At 42.6% G+C, this 24157-nt stretch overlaps 1 protein-coding gene across 2 annotated transcripts in view; it reads right to left on the bottom strand.

Moving 5' to 3' along the window:
- Nucleotides 1-16685: 16685 nt before the first annotated feature.
- LOC122804542 (gap junction alpha-1 protein-like) overlaps nt 16686-24157 on the bottom strand; it is a 55963-nt gene continuing 48491 nt past the window's right edge. For both annotated transcript variants that reach the window (XM_044074475.1, XM_044074484.1), the window contains exon 2: nt 16686-19819. In XM_044074475.1, the coding sequence (XP_043930410.1) occupies nt 18654-19799 (1146 nt within the window). In that variant the 5' untranslated portion in view covers nt 19800-19819 and the 3' untranslated portion in view covers nt 16686-18653. The remainder of the gene's footprint in view (nt 19820-24157) is intronic.

Genomic DNA, 24157 nt, shown 5'->3' with positions numbered 1-24157 from the left:
GGAACGGTACACCAGACAGGGACTAAGAGCACAGAGGGCACATAACACCGCTGTAATTGACAGTATCCGTGACCTACCAGGTGCCATCCGTAATTACACTGAGGTCACTGATAGACGTTGGGGTGAGACATTAGATGTCCTCCGCAATGTTCTGTCCATGTGTCAGGACAGTGCGGGACGGTTGAGACGTCGATATGGATGTATGCCAGCAACATCAGCAGCTGGCAGTCGTCGCAGACATCCCTCAAGCCACAGCCGCTCCCGTAGTGCCAGTACCAGCCCCAGCAATGTTGGGGGTGGGCTGTCCATAGACCGTCCTAGAAGACGACATACACGTGGCTCTGGACAGTCCCAGCAAGGACCTGGGTCCAGTGTACATCTTTCCACCTCTGAGGATAGTACCCAGTCTGGCTTAGTACCTGATACTGTCAGTAGCATACCTGCCAGGCACAGGTACCGTGTCCATGGCCAGAGACGGTGATCTGTAAAGCCTGGCAGGTACAGTCTGTGGCTGTCCCACAAATCCCCGTATATGGCAGCCACATGGTGGAACTGTGTGCATGCAGACACACACGCACATAAAACAGACACCTAGGGCTAACACATACCCACACACATTACATCAACATTGGCCCAAAGCAGTACTCTTGGCCCTCACACACACACACACACACACACACACACACACACACACACACACACACACACACACATACATACATGTTGATTGTATGGCTCAATGTAGGCCTCTGGCAAACCAACAACACACCCTGTGCATATGATGAAACCTGTGCCACCTCCTGTCATCTGTAACATTGATGCAGGAACAGGCTACCATGGTGCTGATGCACAGGGTGACTTTACAGCAGTATAGCAATGTTAACATGTTGTCAGCAGTAGAGTGTAATGATATCCTTGAAGATGTAGCTGAGCAGGCATGATGCATTAAAACTATGATTGTCAATGTAGTATTGTTTACACCAGTGTTAGTTCCAATAGTGTATTGTTCACCCACGTGCCACTTGGCTGATGTGTGTAGTATTGGCAGCATGTGTTAGAGAGTGGACAGTACGTGTGGGATGTGTGTAGCACAGATTTGCAGGTGTACATTTGTGAACATGGTGGAGGTGCACTGTCTGCATGTACATGCGTAGTGGACACATGGGCAGGGTGACATGCCTTGTGTTACACAGTAACACTCCATAGTTTCTATTAGTGGCCAGTATGCATTGTACTACACACATTTTGGAACTTGAGTACACATGTGTGTATGACATGGTTTGACACTGTGCTGTGGGTGATACTGTTACTGTCATTGTTTTGCATTCTGGTAGTATACATAACCTCAGCAGCCTAACCATAAACAATTGTTAGATGATGTCTTGACAACTGACACACAAATGTTGGACACACAGCAACATTTGGATCCTTCATGTACTATACTATGCCAGTAACCAGTGGTATTCACCTGCACCCATTCCTGAGACCACTCCTGTTTGCCATATAGCTCTCTTAGGTACAAGCAATCACAGTAGGGATATGTCCGTCCACGTCTGGAAATGCATACTGTGGCCTATAATGCATTCTCCAGATGACACACACATCCTCCACAAGGGTGTCATACAGACAGATACCTGTTGTCAAACCCATGCTGTAAAGCTATAAGTCAACCAGAGCATAGTCATCCACCTTTACGAAACATAGTATCCCCATAGTATCACATAGGTAGTAGCCACCAACATGTTGAACAGATACCAATGTGTACATGCAGCCAAGTGTTACGTCATCTCTACTTTGGTAATCACATTTCCAAATGTATTTAGAAATTCCTCGCTGGATCACGTAAGCAATAAGGGGTCTGCATGCATATCCACAAAGGTTGTTGTACACCTATAATGAATAGCCATCATTGACAGACTTTGCTGCATTTGAACAGGTCTGTAATATACCTCAGCCATAAACCCTCACTCACACAATTCAATAGAAACCGTAATGAGTGTGTGTGACACGGATTACCTAGGCCAGGGATCACTGCAGTGGCTGGCCTTGTCACAAGCATACAGACGTGACCTAAGGTCTGGAAAGTGGCAGCACACTCTGGCAAAGATGACAGATGTGTTCATGGAGAAAGCAGGGTTCTCACACATGAAATAATTGAGGTCACATGTATGTATATGTATTTGCCACACAGCTACCTGACGTGCAATGCACATACTGTTGTCATACTGATATGTCATAGAGTAGTAAAAGCCAAACCCACAAAACATTGACCAACAGTGTCACACACATAGAGAACACACACACTCACCAAGTGAAGGCTTCAAACTCCTACCTAACTACTTCATGATACTAGAGGAGCATGCATTAACACGACGCACTATCCACATTACTGGGAGCTCACTTTTCCACAGGTATATTTGTAGGATGGTGACATCATCAGACTTGAGAAAGATTAGTATACCACTTTTAAGGTGTTTTACTACTCTCCAAAAAGTTTGCGTCTTTCCAAGGGGATCACACAAACTTGTCAAGTGCAGGATTCAAACCCCTACCTAACTACTTCATAACACTAGAGAAGCATGCATTAACACACCACGCTATACACATTACTGTGAATCCTCTTTTCCACAGGTATATTTGTTGGATGGTGACATCATCAGACTTGAGAAAGATTAGTATACCACTTTTAAGGTGTTTTACTGCTCTCCAAAATCGTTGCTCCTCTCCAAGGTGATCACACACACGTCAAGTACAGGATCCAATCCCCTACCTATCTACTTCATGATACTAAAGGAGTATGCATTAACACGATGCGCTATACACATTACTGTGAGTTCTTTTTTCCACAGGTATATTTGTAGGATGGTGACATCATCAAACTTGAGAAAGATTTGTATACCATTTATAAGGTGTTTTACTATTCTCCAAAAAGATTGCTCTTCTCCAAGGAGATCACACGCACACTTGTCAAGTGCAGGATTCAAACCACTACCTAACTACTTTAGGATGCTAGAAGAGTATGCATTAACACAATGTGCTATACACATTACTGTGAACTCTCCTTTCCACAGGTATATTTGTAGGATGGTGACATCATCGGACTAGACAAAGTGGGTTACATTAGGTGACATTAGGTGGGCTACATAGAAGGAATGTCTAAACACTTTGGCCATGTGATCATCAAAGGAGAGTTTACTATCTACCTATGTCCCCAGGGCCATAATGACTTTCTCCGTACATACCGGATTACCACCTATGTGGTAATTTGTGTGCACTTTGTTTTATCCAAAGGGGATGACTATGCATTCTTTGGCATTCTGCTTGAGGGCATTGTTTTGACACCGGATATCTGTCTCTGTAAGACCCTTCTGGAGGATGTGTGTGTCAGCCCTAGAGTCGATTATGGACCACAGTTAGCAGTCATCTGCAAACCTGTTCAGCCATACTCCTCCCGTGCTTGCCTGTACCTCTGAGAAGTATCTACTGAACAGGTGGGGTCCCAGGACCAAGACCTGTGTGATGCCATTTGTGACTGGTTTAGAGTCGGACATGGCACCCGCAACCCTGAACATGTGTGTTTGATCTGTGAGCCACTTGGCCACCCATCCTGTGACATAGCTGTTAATGTTCAAGCTGGTAAGCTTGTCCATTATGACAGAGTGGGGAATGGTGTAGAAAGTCCTTAGAGAGGTCCAGGTGGGCTGTGTGGACTACTTTCACCTCCATCTATGTCCTTGGTAACTGTTTCAAATAAGTCAGCTAGGTTTAGGAGGCAGGATCTGCCTTTAATAAGGCCAATTTGGGTAGAGTCCAGTGTCCCTAGGTCTCCAATGTCTCTGTTTATGGGTTCCATGATAATTTGCTCCATAGCTTTGCAGACCAGGCTGAGTAGACCTATAGGGCAATGGTTTCCAGGTTCTGTTGTGGCAACCCCTTTGTGGAGCTGGATGACTATTGGTGTATGCCATTCTTTGGGTACATAGCCTGTGGTACGATTGAGTCTGGACAGTGAATGTAGGTGAGGGTGTAGTTCCTTTTGGAGCTGGTGTAAGACGAAGCCTGGGACACCATCCAGTCCCACTAATGCTGTGTTCTTAGCTTTGGAGAGGGCTGTCTTTACCTGCATGTCCATGAAGTCTGGGGCTCGGCATTTTTCTGGGATGGACACAGGCCCTTTTGGGGGTGATGGGGGGAGTTTGCACTGAACCTGTCCCCCAGGATGTGGGCAATGTAAGTTGGTTCAGTGTATTTCTTGCCATTTTTCAGTAGCTGACAGCATATTTGGAAGTTGCCACCTACATGTTTGGTATAGCTAATGAAGGCTATGTGGTTGTTATTCTTATATTCCTTGGCGATTTGTCTTTAGAAACTGGCCTTGGATTATTTTATGAGCGATCATTGTTTCTTCCTAATAATGATCAGTGATACCTTTCCTTTTGTGACATCCTTTTGTGAAGTTTGCTCTATCATGTGTTAGTTTCCTCCTGCTGTTGTTTAGCTTATTTATGGGCGATGACCACCAGATTGGTTTCTTATTTTTGGAGGGGTGCATCTTGGTTTTATTTGGGATGTCTCGATCAATGCATCCCTGTAGATGCTCATAGGATGCACTTGTATATTATTCGGCAAATTGTATGGCATTATTCTATAGCAAGGGGGCTTTGGAACTTTCCACTTTGGTCTTGGGAAGTGTGCAGTTTGCTTTTGAAAATGTCTTCACAGTGGTTTCATCGACTGGGGGGGGGGGATGTGGATGTCCAGTGTGATTACTTTATGATCTGATATTACCAGTGAGGAGTTTATCTCTGTTGTGGTACACTGGTACTCCATGTTGGTGATGATCAGGTCCAGTATGTTGTCACCTCTAGTGAGTGTGGTGACCAGCTGTTCCAGGGTGTTAGAGTTTTTAAATTCTAGGAAACATTAGGCAAAGGACATTGTACACGAGTAATTCTCCCACTCAATGTTTAGGTAGTTGTAATCTCCTCATATAATGGTGTTTGATAGGACCTTTGTATTTTCCACTGTTCTCGGGACTACTGAGTGAGGTTCCTGAGACAAGGCAGGTGATCTGTAGCAGGCTACAATCTGATAAGCAGCTTTGCCCAATTTTAGTTGCACTTTCATGGTCTCCAAGGCCTCATGCTGTGCCACTAACCTGTAGGTGTGGGTATCCATAAGGTAAATGGATACACCCCTTCCTTTGGTATTTCACTCATGGTTTTAGGTCCAAAGATCAAAGGGAATGTGAGTGTTTTACGTGGAGCATGTCCAACAGCCCTGTGTTTGACATAGCTTTGTATGTTAGGCAGAGAACACCTCTGAGTAGGCGATATGCAAGGGAGTATGGCTGGAGCATTTTGAGATGGTCTGTATATGGCATGTATTTCAGGCCGCTAATGCTCTTTGTGAGGTATTGCTGTAAGCTTTCCAGTTGTTGTAGTTGTCTTGTGAGGTACATAGGAAAAGTGGCATTGTACGCTATTATAGTTCTAGTGAGTGATGAGTAGAGGGGAACAATGTCCTCTTCTATTCTGCGTGAGACACATTTTGTGATGAGGTGTGCCACATAGGAGGGTTTCCTGACTACTGTGGGGATGTGATTATCACAGTTGTGTCCACTGTCCACCTGTGACCGAAGGTCTCTTGTCACACTTTCAGTGTTAAGTATACTACTGCCTATGTTGTAGTTCTTGGTTACAGAGTTTTTAACAAAGGGGATGACAATGCACCTTTTGGCACTGAGCTAGAGCCCATGGCTTTGACAACAGCCATCTGTCTGAGTGAGGCCCTTTTGTAGGATGTCCACATCTTTAGTGTTTACAATTATGGCTCCTAGTTTGCAGTCCTCTGGAAACTTCAGTAGCCACAGACCTTCCATGTTAAAGTTTACTTCAGGGAAGTAGATACTAAACAGGACAAGACACAGGACTGGACCCTGTGGTACTGCACTCGTCACTGGTCCAAAGTCATACTTGGAGTCTGCTTATTTCACAGTGTGTGTTCTGTCAGTAAGCCTGTTGGCAACCCATCTTGTGACATAGAAATTTATACCTAGTTTAGTGGGTTTATCTGTATTTCCAGAGTGTGGGGTGGTGTTGTAAGCCGTGGCAGAATCTAAATAGGCTGTGCAAACCACCTTACCCGTGTCTACGGTTCTGGTGACTGCTTCAATGTCATCTATCAGGTTTAGGAGACATGATCTGCATTTTACAAACCCAGCATGGTTGTGGTCCAGGGTTTGGGGATTACAACTGTATTTTTTATAAGCTGTATGATGATACATTCCATGGCCTTGAAGGGCAGGCTCATCAGGCTAATGGGGCGCTAGTTCCTGGGGTCCGTGGTTTCTCCACCCTTGTGTAGTGGGATAACCATCACTGTGCACCATTCAGCAGGCACAAAGCCTGAGGTGTGGCTATGACTGAACATGGTACATTGGTGTGGTGCCTGTTTGTTCTGTGGTTTGTGTAGAACACAGCCTGGGAGGTTATCTGGTCCCATGGCTGCTGTGATACTGGCTTTGGAGAGTGTTTTTTACCTGTGCAGCCGTGATGACAGCAACTTTGCAGTCTTCCATTATAGTGATGTGCTCTTTCATGGGTGAGAGGGGGGTAAAGTTAACACTGATCCTATCTGCCAGGATGATAGCAATATCAGTTGGGTCTGTATATTTAGTGCCATTGAGCTGTAACTCAGAACAGATCTGAGTGTTGCCATGACATGGACCTGTCTGTTGTGCAGAGATCTCCTGAGTAGACAGTATGCAACAGAGTACAGATTGGGTTAAATTCAGTCTTGTTGCATGGGGCAACTGTTTGAGGCCAGTAATCCTCTTGTTGAGGTACTTCAGTGGTCTTTCCAGCTGCTGACAGTGCCTAGTCGGATTCATCGCAAGTGTGTTGTGGTACTCTTTGACGGGTCTGATGACTGATGAGTAGAGGGAACCTCCTTTGACCTACATGCACAGAACTTGGCAGGTTGTGTGAACACATAGCATGATTTTCTGAGCACTTTGTGAATGAGTTTCTGGAAGTAGAGATGACTAACCACATTTGTCCATAGATCCCTTATTATCACCTCCATATTTAGCCTAAGTGTGTGAGCATGCCCAGTATGACCTTTCAGTGTGATGCTGAAAGAAATCCACTACATTTGTTGAAGTGTGTGAGCATGGCCGCTATAGACATTTATACTATGTGTGTGTGGAAAATCAAGTTGTATTTTTTACAGCAGGGCTCACCTTTGTGTCATATATCAACAGGGATCATGCTGTGCCTGCAGGGCTTCCATGAGACACTTTGCATAGACTTATCAACATTTCTACATACGGGGGGACAGCTATTCTTTGTACATTTCTACCCGGGGGGGACACCTGATTGTTACTGTGGGTGTACATAGGATGAGGGGTTCACCTGACACTTATACACATTTGCTAGGCCTGCACTACTATGTAAAGTACTCCATTTCAGTCTGTACTGTTGCCTATCATACTGGCTTGAGGCATACTACTTAGCGTCCACTGTCACGTATATTAGATTGCAACTTCATAGCCTACCCAACCCACATCACACCACCTGGCCTGCTGTTCTCTGTCTGCATAGGCCTGTGGGGGAGGTTACCCATATGCCTCTTTAGGGGCATGCTGCAGCATTTCTTTGTGTTTGCATTAGTGTACAATTGTCCTGCTGTGGCTGTGCCAGTAAAATGCTGTCATGGCTCAGTGGTCAAGTACTGTGACTATAGTGCACAGTATCCTGGGTTCGAGCCCTGTCACTGCTTTTTATTTTCATGCTGGGCAGACAAGACTGCTTAAGGAACAGTAAAGCAGATATGAGCATGTTTACCTGACTTTGCTCAACTTTGCCCGACCTTGCCCAACATTGCTCAACGTTGCACTAGTTAGCGCGGGCAATTTTGTTTACATATACTAAACAGTGGTAAAAGCTGCTTAGCACTGCTTTATATTGCTTAAAACATGGCAATCATACCTCAGGTGGTGCTGCAGGGCTGTCTATGTCGGATGCACATAGTACACTCCCTATACATGTGTGGAAACAGGTAGTGTCAAGTTAGGCATCCCTTTTATTTTATGTGCGAGTCAGAGAGAGGTATAATTTCCAGGGTTCCTGCTGAGCCAGTGTATGTGCTATGCGTTGCCTCTTTGCCAAGGCCAAGGCATACTGGACATGCCTCCTTCTGCCTACTGGGGCAGGCTCAGGTTGTTCCTCCTCCGAGTCACGCTGTGCCTATGCAGGCCTTGGCAATGGTGGGGGGCTGTTTGGCCCTGCCCCATGCTGTTCCTGCTGCAGCTGTTTTTGCAGGATCATATTGTGTAGCATGGCACATACCATGACAATTTCGGAACATGTAGTTGGTGAGTACTGCAAGGCTCCACCAGATGTGTCCAGGCACCGGAACCGTGACTTGAGTATCCCAAACACATGCTCGATTACATTTCGTGTTTGTGCATGTGTCTCATTACGGAGTTCTTGTTCAGGTGTGTGTGCATTTCTGATGGGTGTCATCAGCCACGGCTCCAGTGCGTATCCAGCATCCCCCACTAGGTGACCGTCAGGGATGTCCCCATTGTCAAATGTCTGGTACAGCTGCATCAGATGCCAGATATGGGAATCGTGGTAGCTTCCAGGGCAGCCAGCACACACATTCAGTATTATGCCCTGGGCATCGTACATGACCTGGCAGTTGATGGAGTGGAAGCCCTTGTGGTTGATGTAGGCCCTACCCCGTTCACCAGCTGGTGCTTTGATGTGTATGTGCATGCAGTCAATTGCACCCACTACCTCAGGGTATTCCGCTATTTGCTGGAAGAGGCACATATTGCTGGCCAATACCGCATGGGAATTGGGGAAATATACATGATCACCAACATGTGCTGACATGGCATTTAGGAACAGGTGCAGTACCCTGGATGCTGATGCCTGTGAAATCCCCATCATATCACCAGTTGGTCTCTGGAAGGTACCTGTTGCTAGTATTCTTAGGCCAACACATACTTTGGTTTCCACTGGGATGGGTTCCCCTCTGTTGGTTCTGTGTGTGAGGCGTGGCCTGCACAGTTCAACAATTTGCTGCAGGAGGTCTCTGTCCACTCTATAGCACTCCACTATCTCCAGCTCATGTAGCCCCTGGTAGGTTAGCCTGGGTCTGTACACTCTTCTCTGTCTCCTCACTGTGGGTTGCTCAGCAGCATTCGTAATGGCACCACCCTCAGCATCTTGCACATGTTGCCTTATAATAGCAATGGCAGCCCCTAACATTTTTTTTGTCTCAGTTAAGCTTTTTAAGTTTTCACTTCTCTTTCTAGACTGCAGTGTTGCAGTGTTTCTGAGAAAAACATGGGGGAATGTTGTTTGCAGAGTTTTAAGTGCTGGGCTGGGCTGGGCTAGTGTACTGCCTGTGTAATTGGCTGATTCTGATTGATTTCACCTGGCAGCTCTGCTAGTTCTCCTTGGTTAACTTCCTACTACTTCTTTTCCTTCCATTTCCCTTTCTGTTTCCACAGGGGGGCAGCGCCGTGCAAACAAGCACAAACACGCACACACGAGCGCACACACGCGCACACAAGCTTACACAGACTTAGGCAGGTGCACATGCATGCACACAGGCTTAGACAGCCTTACACAGGCTTACAAGAGTGCACACATGCACACACAGGCTTAGACGGGTTTACAGGCACGCACATGCATGCACACAGTGTAAGCATCTTTGCAAGAAATTTTAGTGATATCCACGGCGTACACCTTCGGTTTCTGGGTTTCGGTTAAGACAACTGTAGACACGCCTCTTCCAGTCCTGAGTAACTCACAGCAAACACATGCCACTGTGCTCCAATCAGCTTACAGTCTTTGATACATACCCCCTCATGATGTCACCTATCTTCTACTCTACTACTCCCCTAATCCTACACTTACACTCTAGGGACATGGTTCACATGGCAGGGAACATTGGGATTCACTATCCTTATCCTCATTTGCATAGGATTGCCTACTAATGCTTGGTTACATCTCTCAAACTGAGCTTCCCCCCTTAGCAACCACTACTCAGTAGCCATGTTGTCTTCAGCCTGCCATTCACCTGCATGGCAGAGGAATCTTTTTAATAAAATGCCTATTTTTTGTTTTTTTGTTTTTATTTTCTGGTTTTTATAGCGCCGCACGTTTGCACGGTGCTGCACTACACTTAAACATCAGAGATCGGGGAAAAAATATTTTTAGCATTTTGCAACAGATTAAAATGCCAATAGCCTTATATTTGGCCATTGGCTTGCTTCCTCAACTGGATGCATCCTTTATTTGGAGCTGTTATTGCTCCGTTTTGCTATTTGCAGAATGGTACTCCGTTACTAACGGAGTACATTTCTGTAAATAACTCTACTCTTACTCGGACAGGTTAGTGTTTCCTGGATCACAAATTTACCTCATTTGCATAGCTTTCAGCAGCAAATGAGGTATTTTGCATAACATAACACTGTCCGTGCAAGAGTAGTTTTAGGAGCTGTCATGCATGCCCCTGCTGGCTGTTGCTGGATCGCTCAGCAGACATATTGGCTGTCTGGAGTCTTACTCTACTCTTAGACTCCATGCAAGCCTTCGTGAATCTGGCCCATACAGTTTTATGATTGTATAGCTTTGGGCAACCATGTTATTAGAAAATTAATAATTTTCTTCTTCTATTTTTCTGGCACATCAGAAGACATTATATCCATTCTTCTATTTTTATTTTTCAGGTTCTCAAGTTTCCCCAAGTAACCAGGGGCAGATTCCAAAATGCTTGGCACTTCTGTGAAGCCATAAGTACAACATGCTGGCATTTTGTGTTTTTTTTTTTTAGTTGGTTTCACAGAATATAACTTCATAGGTTCATAGGTTCATAGGTTCATAGGTTGGTACTAGGCTATCAGCCCTAGGGCCTATACAAGCCTAGCCATAACAATTCCCTGGCTATTTCTTCCCACATTATTTACTTTCCTGGACCCCTGTCTAGCAGGGCAACTGACGTGATCCCTGGGGTGAATTTCCTTTCTCCCATCCAATCGTCAAGGTTTCTCTTGAAGAGGTCCAAAGAGGCACTTTGCTTGACATGTATGGGCAATCTATTCCAGAGTCTGGGGAGTCTCTGGGTCAGGAACCTATCCCTCCAGTATATTCTGTTTATTGTGATGACAAGGTTTAGATCCCTGGAGCGTGTATCTCTGAGGGATTGGGATTTCTTTAAGTGCAGTTTGTCCAACAGCTCTGGGTTTGACATGGCCTTGTATGTTAAGCAGAGATCGCCTCTGAGTAGACGATATGCGACAGAGTACAGCTGGAGTTTTTTAAGGCGGTCAGCGTAGGGCATCTGCTTTAGGCCTGTGATACTTTTAGTGAGGTATTTCTGAGGCCTTTCCAGTTGTTGCAGATGTCTTGAGAGGTACATACCAAATGGGGCGTTGTATTCTATAATGGGTCTAATGAGGGATGAGTACAGTGGGACAATGACCTCCTTTTTTCTGGATGAATAGCCCTTCGTGATGAGGTGTGCCACATAGAAGGATTTCCTGACTGCTGTGGCGATGTGGTTATCGAAGGTGAGACACTGTCCACCTTTGTCCCTAAGTCTCTTATCACACTTTCTGTGTTTAGTGTACTGCCACCTATATGGTAATTCATGGATACATGTTTTTTCCCAAAGGGGATAACAATACATTTCTTGGCATTGAGCTTGAGCCCATGGCTCTGGCACCAAGCATCTGTTTCTGTAAGGCCCTTTTGTAGAGTATCCACATCATTTGGGGATTCAATAATGGCTCCCAGTTTGCAGTCATCTGCAAACTTTGTTAGCCAGAGTCCCTTAGTGTTGACCTGTACTTCAGAGAAGTAGATGCCAAACAAGAGCCCCAGGACTGAACCCTGAGGTACTCCACTTGTCACTTGTCTGGAGCTGGATTTGGAGTCGGCTACTTTTACAGTGTGGGTTCTATCAGTAAGCCATTTAGCAACCCATTGGGTGACATAGATATTAATGCCCAACTTAGTAAGTTTATCTATGATTCCAGAGTGGGGGATGGTGTCAAAGGCCTTGGCAAGGTCTAGATAGGCTGTGTGGACCACCTTACCCTTGTCCATGGCTCTGGAGACTGATTCAAAGAAGTCAATCAGGTTCAGGAGACAAGATCGGCCCTTCACAAACCCAAACTGGGTGGGGTCCAGTGTTTGAAGGTTGCCAATGTCTTTGTTTATAAGTTCCATGATAATACACTCCATGGCCTTGCAGATTAGGCTTGTCAGACTGATGGGACGGTAGTTTCCGGGATCCAAGGTGGATCCCCCCTTGTGGATTGGGATAACTGTAGCTCTGCACCACTCAGTGGGCACGAAACCTGACGTGAGGCTATGATTAAACATGACACTTAGGTGAGGTGCCAGTTCATATTGTAGTTCATGTAGTACACAGCACGGGATGTCATCTTGTCCCATGGATGCTGTATTCTTGGCTTTAGAGAGTGCGTTTTGTACCTGTGTGGCCGTTATTACTGGAATTTGGCAATCTTCCAGTATTGAGATGGGCCATTTAGGGGGTGAGAGGGGGGTGAATTTGGCACTGAATCGATCTGCCAGGATATTGGCAATATCCTTCGGATCAGTATATTTAATGCCATTCTGTTTTAGCTCAGATCAGATCTGAGCATTGCCATTTAGATTCTTGACATAGTTATAGAATGCTTTGTGGTTGTCTTTGGAATCTTTGGCAATTTTATTTTCGTAACTAGATTTGGAGGATTTTATGAGGCATCTCAGTTTCTTACTGAGGCTAGTAAGGGAGTTTTTTGCATCCTGGGATTTTCCTCTTTTCTGCAAAAGTTTCTTCCTTTTGTTGTAAAGTTTGTTTATGGCAGGGGACCACCAGATTGGCTTCCTTTTTTTGGATGACAGCATTTTGATTCTATTTGGGATGGCACGATTCATGCATGAGTGGATGTGCTCGTACAGTGTCTTAGTGTAGGATTCAGCAGTTGAACTTTCAGTTCCCGTCTGCATGGGTGTCATGAAGTTTGTCACTTCTGACTTGAGTGGCATGAAGTTGGCTTTGGAGAAGTTTTTTATGGTGGTTTCTTTACTGGGGGTGGGGTGGGATGTGGATGTTAAGGGTGATTAGCTTATGGTCAGACCTGACTAACGGGGTGACCATAGGTATGGAGCATTGATTTCCCATGTTGGTAATGACCAGGTCTAGGATATTGGAGCCCCTGGTGGGACTATGGATTAGTTGATCCAGGGCGTTGGAATTTATGAATTCCAAGAACCGTTGTGCAAAGGTGTTGGGACATGAGTAGTTTTCCCAGTTAATGGCAGGGTAGTTAAAATCACCCAGTATTAGGGTGTTTGGTTCTATCTTAATATTTTCCAGTATGTTTAGAAAGGTGTAGTAGGAATCTTGGGGTATGGTGGGGGATCTGTAGCAAGCTACAATTTGGATTGCAGTCTTACCTAGTGTTAGTTGCACTTGGAGAATTTCAGACACATTCTGTTGGCCAACTAGCCTGGTGGTGTGAATATCCTTGGTGAATATTGACACTCCTCCACCTTTAGTGTTTCGGTCCTGGTTTGGTGGCCGAAAAGTGTGGTAAGAGTTGTAGCCTGGTACTGCAGGGGTGCTCTCTGGAGCCTTGAACCAGGTCTCAGTTACTGCACAGATATCGATGTTCTCCATTTTAGGAGTGCCTCAAGAGAGTGCATTTTGAGGTTTAGACTTCTAGCATTGAGTAGCATTACCTTCAGATTTTGCATGCTTGTACCTGTTACGGTGGTGGTTTTGTCCTTTGAAGTTTGCCTAAAAAGGCACTATAGGGTGGCAAGAGCCTTAGCCAGTAACCTGAATACCAGAGTGACAGGTGCAGACCATCTCTGGCAAAGCATCGTGGTCTGTCAATCATGTCATCCCAGGCAGACAGATACTGGATCCCCTTTGAATGACACCATAAGCTTAGCCAATTGTTGAAGTCAATCATTTTATCCTTATATTGTGGTATCATTCTGGGAAGGCAGGATGCTACTCAGGGCTAGGGTCATACCTGCCTGGGCCACATGATCCGAGAGCTCTTCCATGTCTCTTTTCATGTAGTCCAGGGAGGTACGTCTCAAGTCATTCACTCCAACATGGACAATGACAGAGTCATATTTGTACTTGTTGTGGAGTGACTTGAGTGCATGCGTTATGTGGTGGATCCTGGCACCCGATAGGCAGCTGACTGTAATTTTCTCCTTATTCAACCTGGTGAGAGGGACATCAGTGTGCCAGACTATAGAGTCACCTATGACTAAAGTGTTAGGTACATTGTCTTGCCTTAGGGGCTGTTGCTGGGTGGCACACTGGTGTTGTGAACTATGTGACACATTGGTTGTGATTGGTGTCTGTTTGCGTTTCAGCTTCAGAGGTCTTTGTTGCTTGGGCAGGTTACAGTTAAGGGCCTCTGCATATGTGGATTTAGTGTTGCTATATGTGGGTGTTGGTGGTGCGGGTTTAGAAGGGCTATGTGTTGCTTGAGGTGTAGTGTGGGTGTTAACCTTCTCCTCTTGACTGTTTAGCACAATCTTGGGTGGAGAGAGCTTTGCTTCCATTTTGGCTATGTAAGTGCATCTCTCACAGGTTGTAGTGTTGGGTGGTAGGAGAGGGTTGTCTGTGTACATGAGGCAATTGCTGCATTGCCCCAGTACGCCCTTATTCACCAGGTGGACAGGAGAAATCACCGGAAGCTGACCCTTGGACATGCCTGGTTTGGTGCTTTTTTTTTTTTCTTTGTAAAGTATAGGAGCTGTTTCCTTAGCAAGGTACTTTGCAATTATAGGCTGTTTAGTGCCTACTATTAATTTCTCCTTGTTAACAAGGAGAGTTCAGTGTTTGTATGAGTTTAAGGCTTCCTAGTGCTTTCCAGCAGGTATTAGAGAAAGTGCTAGTCACAGGGATGCTTAAAGGTAAGATTGAAAAGAATGCACTCTGCAGTGTGCACTAGAGAAGTTAGATGTGAAAGTAGGTAACTTGAGTTTTACCTGTTTAAAAAGTTAAGGTTTAGTGGAGAGTTACTATTTTTAAAACAGCAAGATGGATTGAAAGGGGTGGTCACTTTTGTATTTTGGTACTATGAAATACTGTAGGATGGCCAATAAATTTAAATAATTGAAGGGGTGGGATTTCAAAAATGATGATTTTGTGATTATTCACATAAGCCAGTGAAAGTAGAGAGAAATGAAATATATGGTCAGATTAACATAAGAGGCGGGCAACTAGAAAGACAGTGGTATTTAACAAGACAACTTAAATGGGTGGAGGGCGGGAAAAAATTCTGCCTGACTCAGAACAGAGACAGCTGTGGTCTCTTTTGAAGTTTTAATATGCTGTTAAAACAGAATGCAAGCAAAACACAAGGTAAAGAAAACAAATTACAGTATTCAAAATATAGAAAGGCAATACAGTAATACAAAAAATAAAAGCAAACTAACCTTTCCTTCACAGCAAATGGGTTAGTTGTGTTTCGGAAATATTGTATTCACGTGCAAAATTGTGCATTTGGGATACAGATCTTGCTCCATGTGGCTAAGGTGTTTAGCTAAGCATCTGAAATACATGCTTTTAAACTTAAGTGCAAAATCATATATTTGGGATTCAAATCTAGCCAGATTACATTGCATAAATAATAGGAACAGTATTAGGCAAGCAATCACAGGGATCATAAGAGGTCTAGCCATACTCTCCTTTAGGTAAACACACTTTACAAGTACTTAACAGTGTCCACCTCCCAAATCAAGCGAGACCATACATGATAACTTCATATAAATGTATGTCTACCCATCCAATCATCAAGACTAGTCTTAAAAACAGATAAAGCTGTACTTCAATTGAGCTGCAGTAGTAACTTATTCCAAAGGCTGGAAATATGTTGAATTAGAAATGTAACCCTTAAATGAGTCTTATTTATTGGTTGGTGTAAATTTAGGTCCCATGTGTGAGCGTTTATAGAGCCACTGGTTTTGCAAAGAAATAGCACATTAAATAGAACTGGGCCTTTCATGGCTTGAAAAGTGATTCACTAGTCCCGAACATCGTATTTTCTCTCTGGGTAAGTAACCACTTGGTCACCATGGTGAACTTATCCATTTTCTCCACTATAGTACGATCTTGGAGTTGGTATATTTAGTTAGGGGGATGTGAGAGTGAAGCCGCCCAACTTCTGTGGGTTTAATTTGCTTTTGTTTGTAATTTCATTGTTGGTGGCCAAGTGGTTACTTACCTGGAGAGAAAATACAATGTTCCAGGACTTTGTAATTTTAAACATTTGACAATGTGGTCTTGCTGTTTTGAAAGTTGATGAAATGGTAAGTCAACGTAATGAAGTAGATCCATATATAACCACACACATAATATTGCTTGCAGGTTATTGTCATTGTGCATTTGAAAATCAATGATCAGTGTGCTAGAATGCACATATGTCATTTAAGAGCAATCTACAGATCACCTGTAAGACTTTATCAAGATATACATATATAGTGAGAGAGAGAGAGAGAGAGAGAGAGAGAGAGTGCGTGTGTGTGTGTGTGTGTGTGTGTGTGTGTGTGTGTGTGTGTGTGTGTGTGTGTTATATAAATCATTCAATTAACTTATCAATTTAAAAGAAAAGATAGCAAACAAACTTTACAAATTCCACATTTTATTATTTATAATGATCCACAGAAAACAAGATCCATTCGGCAGTGGTTTCTGACATGCAGTAAAGCTGTACATAAGTAATTCATACGGAATGTGAAACAAACTGTAATAATGTTGTAGTGGTCAAAACCATTCTGAACATGTGTTATGCAAATGAAGAAGTCTACTTTTAATAATTAAGTTGTAATAAAAGCTGGCTATGATTTATCAGTTGTGATGTGATCAAGTTTTCTTTACTCTATTTAACAAATAAATAAGCTATAAGCACATTTGGTTCATAAAAAATGTTCAGTATCTTTTTTTTTATTCCAAAAAGAAATTCAGTGCAAATACGATAACACATATTTCTTACAAAAATACAAAATGACCATAACCACGGAACTCCGAAATGTATGATTAATGGTCTGATAGCTTGTACTCTCTACCATGGAATCCAGAGTCTCTACAAGAGTTAACCATTTTATCTGACTTTTAAAGAATACATGTTTTCCCATAATCCATGATATGAATTCCTTGTTTACCCTGCTCCACTTCACAATGGAATTGCACACTTTAAGTCCAGCATAAGAAGACATGTTGAATCAGAGTGAAGCATTTCTGCTGCACAAATAATCAAATTTTAACACACAATTCCACAAATCTTTTGTCAGAACCTAAACTCAACATACTGCATTGAATTAGGAACAATAACATGTATTGTTATTTTGAAATTATTTACAAGTAGATGCTAAAAATCAAAATCTAATTTTTTTCACATCTCAGACTATTTATTGGCTATTTTAAGTACTTTGGCCCAGTATTACTCCAGCTTACTGAATCTCACAAACTGCTCCTGTGTTACAAAGACTGACCACTAGCCACTATTGGTCATTATTGCTGGTAACCCTTTCAAGCCTCCGCCTAATACATTTCAAAACTAACCACCCAAATAATATTGATACTTCATGAGAAAAAAGAAACGCATCTAGTTTGAGTTACCAGCATTGTTTCTGAAAGAGAAATGTATACACCCATACATATATATGTGTGGGTATATATGCATATGTATATGTACACATAGGAATGTGACAACTTTACTAGTGTATTAAAAACATAGATTCAGAGAAATCATCTTTGCTCTTTCTCCACTGTTGTGTGACCATGAAGTCTGTATACAGAAGTTAGGTGGTGTAGGGGCTCTCCCTCCAACAAGGGAGGTGTGGAGGTGTGGGGGGTTGCCTCCTGGAAAAAAAGCCTCCCTTTTTGGTTCACCAAATGTACTGTTCAGCAAAACCATTTCATAGCTCTGGGGCTTGCAAATTTTACCATCAGTGTGTGTGTGTGTGTGTGTGTGTGTGTGTGTGTGTGTGTGTGTGTGTGTGTGTGTGTGTGTGTGTGTGTGTGTGTGTGTATGGTATTACAAGTTGCATCTGCCTAATGTGTATCTCTGTCTGTCTGCCTGTCTGCTACCTGTTAAGACAAATAAAAACAAATGCTGAGCTTTGATTAGGCCTTTTTAAAGGAAATTACTAGATTTCCACAATCCAGTTTATGTTTTAGTCAGGAATACCGACTAGTAAAAATATTTATATTAGGTTTCAAAGTGCAACATTTAAATGAAATATCCTTGGCAGGGATGTAAGTACAAGATCACAGCATGTTAAAATAAAACTTTTCTAATCTGTACCTTTCCAGTAAAACTGATATAAAGCACTTGGTACAAGGATGATTTTGCTTCAGGTGCTCTTATGCTCAATGAAAAAGTCTATGTTCAGTGTTTTTTTTCTGTTTATGTCTTTAAGAATTTATTTAATCATAGTCTTTCACTTTTTTAAAGTATTCTTGTACCTCACAGGAGAAAAGAAACAACTAAATCAGTGTTTATCGGGTCTCCGTGTTAAGAATACTGAAAGTACCTCCATCTGAATACAACAAATACAATGTTTGCAATAGTACAGCAGACATTAAAATTAAACTTCCAGATCACCTGGATGAGGTCTGCTGCTTGCTCGGCTGCTGGCCCTGCTGGCTGGTCTGTGGTCCAGCAGATTTAGAGGCTGTAGGTCATATCCAGGTGTTGGTTTTCTTCGTTCCTGTTGATTATCTGGGAAGTCAAAGAGCTGAATATGTGTGTTAGAGATCGTACTGCCAGCCTGTTCTATTCGATTTTGTTCAGCACTGAAATTGGCCCAGTTCTGCTCACTGGCTTGCTTGTTGTAGTTACGACATGAGGAGCTATTCCCTTCTCCTGTAGCAAGCTTGTATCCCGGAGGAGACAAGTGAGACATCGGTCCTGTAGCAGAAGCACAACCATTGCAGTAAGCATAATTTGGAGACTTACATACTTTAGGGGCTGGGCTCATGTTAGCACCTGAATAAGGGTCACTTTTGTTGCTTACCCGATCTTTCATACTTTTGAAGAAAACATAAAATAGCTCTATGATGTTTAAGAAAAGAGACACCAATGAAACCACTAACATAAAAATTATAAAGATGGTTTTCTCAGTTGGACGAGAAAGGAAACAGTCTACCTTATGTGGACAGGGATCTCTTTCACAAGTGTAAAGTGCATTTAAAGTAAAGCCATACAAGTACCACTGGATAAGTAGGAAGGCAACCTCAAAAATAGATTTAAATAATATGCTCATTGCATAGGTACACAGCAGTCCTCCTCTCATTTTCACCTTGCCATGTTCTTCTATGCCATGCTTATATTTCTTAACTTCTAGTTGCTTCAGATGTATATCAACATCACCACCTTCTTTCTGCAATTCCTTAAGCTCTTCTTCTTTTCTGTTATATCTTTCTTCCTTCCTCATTAGATAGAATACATGAGCCAAGTACATAAGAGTTGGAACAGAGACAAATATGATCTGCAGTACCCAGAAGCGAACATGGGAAATTGGAAACGACTTATCATAGCAGACATTCTCACAACCAGGTTGCTGGGTGTTGCAAGTAAAAGCAGACTGTTCATCTCCCCAGGCTGACTCCACTGCAGTTCCCAGAAGGCAGATTCTGAAGATGAAAAGGACAGATAGCCACACCTTTCCTCCTGCAGTAGAATAAGCTTGAACCTTGTCGAGCAGCTTTCCTAAAGCACTCCAGTCACCCATCTTCTCTAAATGTCTGAAAACTAAGACAACATACAAAATATTAGTATCACATACATAGACAGTTTGCTACTGTATTGATATTGAATTTCAGTATGCTGGACATCCATTTTATTTATTTACAGACTCATTACATTTTGTTGCTGTATAACAACTGGAGACAAGACTATTTTTGTGTAGGACCAGGAAGTAGTGTGCCAAAAGATTACAGAAAATGAGATGTGAAGCACAAACATGCAGTCAGAGACTCATGTAGACTGTTTATTCTCTAGACAGACTGTTTATAAAGGTAAGCCAGGACAGCTGATGTACCTTGATACTGGCAGTTAAATGGGGCTGCCAGTTATCAACTGTCTTCGTGCATTACTGTGTTTTCTCCTTCAGTGGCATGCAGTAAGTTCTATTTGTTTTTACTTTATATATTTTTTCTTTTATCAGTAAATATCATTCTGAACTGTTGTATTCCTTCTTTCTTTCTCTATGACATCATTCTTTCAAATGTGTGTTTTTCCCCATGTCATCCAGCTCATTTACCTCCTTAACAAAGCAGGTGTCTCCACACCTTCTCAGGTACTGTAATGTGAAGAATGATAGTTCTCTTTTACTCAAAAGATGAAATGAAGACAAATCAGGATGTCATCTCTTATAAGGTTTTGACAGTTAACATGTAGTATTAAATTTCAACACATAAACTAACAGAGTAGGTGAACCCTCTATCTGTTGTCCTATGCAGGTGTCATATAATCGTCACAAGTTTCTACACACTAAAGACGGGTACAGAGCTACATACTGAATATAAGGCAAAAAAAAACTTACATCAAGCTATGTTTGAAAAGGTAAAACACACTCAGACCTGCACATTCAGTTACTGGTAGCATCACTTGTAAACTGACAAGGTAGCTAGAGTGGGCAGCTAACGATATGTAACAGACACGTGGAAGAAACATTTGAAGGAAAAGAGAAGGGATGAAAGAGACAGAAGTATAAATGCTAGCAGAGAAAAAGTGAAAACATAATATATGCATGAGGAGGAGGATGTGGGGAAAGGGTGGCCACAGTGGTGCAGCGGTTAGCATTGTCGTCTCACAGCAAGAGGTTCTCCGGTTCGATCCTTGGCTGGGGTGCCTTCTGTGCAGAGTCTGCATGTCCTCCCTGTGGTCGTGTGGATTTCCTCCGGGTGCTCTGCTTTCCTCCCAAAGACGTGCTGTAGGTGGATTGGACACTCTAAAATTGGCCTAGGTGTGTGCCTTCAGTGGAAGGTTGGGGGCTGGGCTGGCAACTCGACACTGTAAAAAAACTCTACTGCCAATCATGAGCAGACAGGTGATCTGCTGTGGTGACCACTAACTGGGGAAAAAGCCAAAAGAAGAAGATAGGGAAGATGATCAGAATTTAGAAATTAAAAAAGTACTCTAACGAAGGGTGGATAAGGGTGTTCAGTATGGGGAAAATATGACTATATTCCAAGGTGAACTTTGGACATTTAGCCAAGTGATCTATAGCTAAATGAATAGTCATCCAGGGAATAAGGGGGGTTCTAAACAGTCTTTATTTGAAATATATGTCTTAATGCCATCGCCATAAAACCTTGTGGGAGAATACTCCTACTGCTAGGCAGGTAACATTCAAACATCTTAACACCATATGTCTTCTGCACAACTTCCATACACATTTATGCTTTGACCTTATAGCAGTGATTAGGCAACCTGGCATGATATGACCGGGGATGGTAATGATGGATAACGCATGAACTTTCAAACAGCTGCCTTAAGAGTACATGCAGATGCAAAACAAATGGACAACTATAAACAACCACATGATAGCTATTTGCCTAAATGTGCTTTGAATAATTGTTTTCAGACTTAGTACATTTTATCCCTGTTAACCATCCTAATCTCCTCAGCAGTGTGTGAGTTCTCCAAAATGCAATTAAAAAAATAAATCAGCCTCTCCACCACCACCACTACCACTTCTTCCTGTTGCCACAGCAAAGGTTTACACAATGAAGCCTATCTCTGACTACAAAGATTCTGTTGTCCATTGGAATATCACCTTCAGTGGAAAGATTTATGTTTACTAAAAAATAAAATTCTATATTCAACAGCCAAAAATCCAAGAACATACGTTAAGCATAACTGCCAGAAATTCCAAAGAATCCATTACATTTTTTTCTGCGTGTATATATAAGCAGAATTTAAACAGATTTCAAATACAGAATACAGGCAAAAGCAAAATGGTACTTATACAATGTAGCAAATATAAAAAGAAATATTGCAACGCTGCTTTTCTTAATCTATTGGTAGCGGAGTGCAGTGCGGCTGAAGGTATGAGTTGGCAAGTCAAACTGCTTAAGCAGTTTAACTCACCAAGAGAGAAGTAGCCATGCACAGCCTGTTGAAATATGGGAAGGAAAAATAATTATATCCTGAGTTTTGAGAAGTGGAAGGTAACTGCTCTATTAATGTACTGAGAAGACAACAGAGCATTTGCAAAATAATAGCTGAGTAAAAAATAAAGTGTCTGCCTGTACATACAAACAGAAAATGCATGGGAACGGGGAAAATGAATGTCAGTTCTGGGGACTGCAAGGAGCACAATGCAATGCAATGTCCTACTTCTGAAGGAGCACAGTGTTAGTACACATTTTGTACCACATATCACTAGTGTTTGTAGACATTCTGTGAGAAGCTGTACCAGCCCTTCAGGGGAAATGTACTGTAACATCACCAGTGGCTGCAAACATTCAATGTAGAGTTTCACCAGCACCTCAAGGGCAATCCACAGCAACATAACCAATGTGTGTAAACATGTACAGATGTACCAGCCTCTCAAGAGCCATCCATTGCAATGTCACCAGTGTTTGTAAACAGTCACCATACAGCTATACCTGCCCCTCAGGGACCATCCCCTGCAGTGTCACCAGTGTTTGTAAACATTCAGTGTACAGCTGTACCAATCCCTCAGGGGCTATCTACTGCAATGTCACTAGTGTTTGTAAACATTCAATGTACAGCTGTATCAGCCCCCCTGGGACCATCCATTGCATGTACAGCTGCACCAGCCCCTCAGGGGCCATCCACTGCAATGTCACCAGTGTTTGTAAACATTCAGTGGTTATCCACTGCAATGTCACCAATGTTTGTGAACATTCAATGTACAGCTGTATCAGCCCCTCAAGGGCTATCTACTGCAGTATCACCAGTGTTTGTAACATTCAGTGTACAGGTGTACCAGCCTCTCATGGGCCATCCAGTGCAGTGTCACCAGTGTTTGTAAACATTCAGTGTACAGCTGTATTAGCCCCTCAGGGGCCATCCATTGCAATGTCACCATTCTTTGTAAACATTCATTGTACACCTGTATCAGCCCCTTAAGACTATCCACTGCAATGTACACTAAGCAGTCCCTGAAAACTGGCTGATAGGTCCCTATATGACAGGAGATGGTGGAGGCATGTTGCCAAAATGATCTTAAAAATCAAGAAACTGTTTTCTGGCCTCCTGCATCCTGCAGGTAAATGCAGTCAATGTGCTGCTTCTGATTATATGAGTTGGTATCATGCCATAAAATATTGCCTCTGAAAGAGTGGATATTTATGCTGTCAACATAAGTCAAAACTGGGTTTGATGCAAATAATGTGCTTTTGTTTTTTGATTGTAGGAACCACAGAAGCAGGAAGGGGTGAATTTAATTCCATTGTATGCCTTCTCCATTTTCTCCAAGCCTACATGACCTCAAAGTTGCTATACATAGAGATCAAGGGGATGGAGAGAAACAGCAGACTGGGGCAAACCCACATGTACTGAGAGCTGTAGAGACACGCTCATTGCAAAAGAAAGTTTTTATGTACTACAGATCAATTTTTTGTTTTCCAATGGTCTGGGTATGCAAATGCATGATCTACTTTATCCATTAGATGGTTTACTTGCAATTATTTGTATCTGAACTAAGGAAGACGAAACTATCTTTAATAAATCCATAATAAGTCCAAGAAACAAGCGCTCAATAAGTAAGATAGCTAAAAATATCAAATTATATTAAATATCTTTTCTTTTTCTTCTAGAACACAGACATTAAAATATCTGCTATTTTATGGCATTTTTACAGTAAAAATGGAAATTCTGTGTCATTGTCAATGGTTTCATTTTGCTTTGCACTGCCTTCTGCGTATCAGAATTCCAAGATCTGTACTATATTCAAATGGTACAAATGTACGCTGTTTAATGTCATACCTTATCAGAATAGTTTTAATCTGTCTCTGCAAGTTGTAAAACACCACAGCCTAGTATTTTCATTCATTTGCCTCTAACTCAAAGACCAAACTGTATACTGCCCCACCTCCCGTTTATAATACTCCAGAT

The sequence above is a fragment of the Protopterus annectens genome, chromosome 1.part1 (genome assembly GCF_019279795.1).
Source record: "Protopterus annectens isolate FY-2018-M chromosome 1.part1, PAN1.0, whole genome shotgun sequence".
In the NCBI taxonomy this organism is placed as follows: Eukaryota; Metazoa; Chordata; order Ceratodontiformes; family Protopteridae; genus Protopterus; species Protopterus annectens.
Note: the sequence above shows the minus strand (reverse complement) of the source record. Positions and strands in the feature narration are given on the sequence as shown.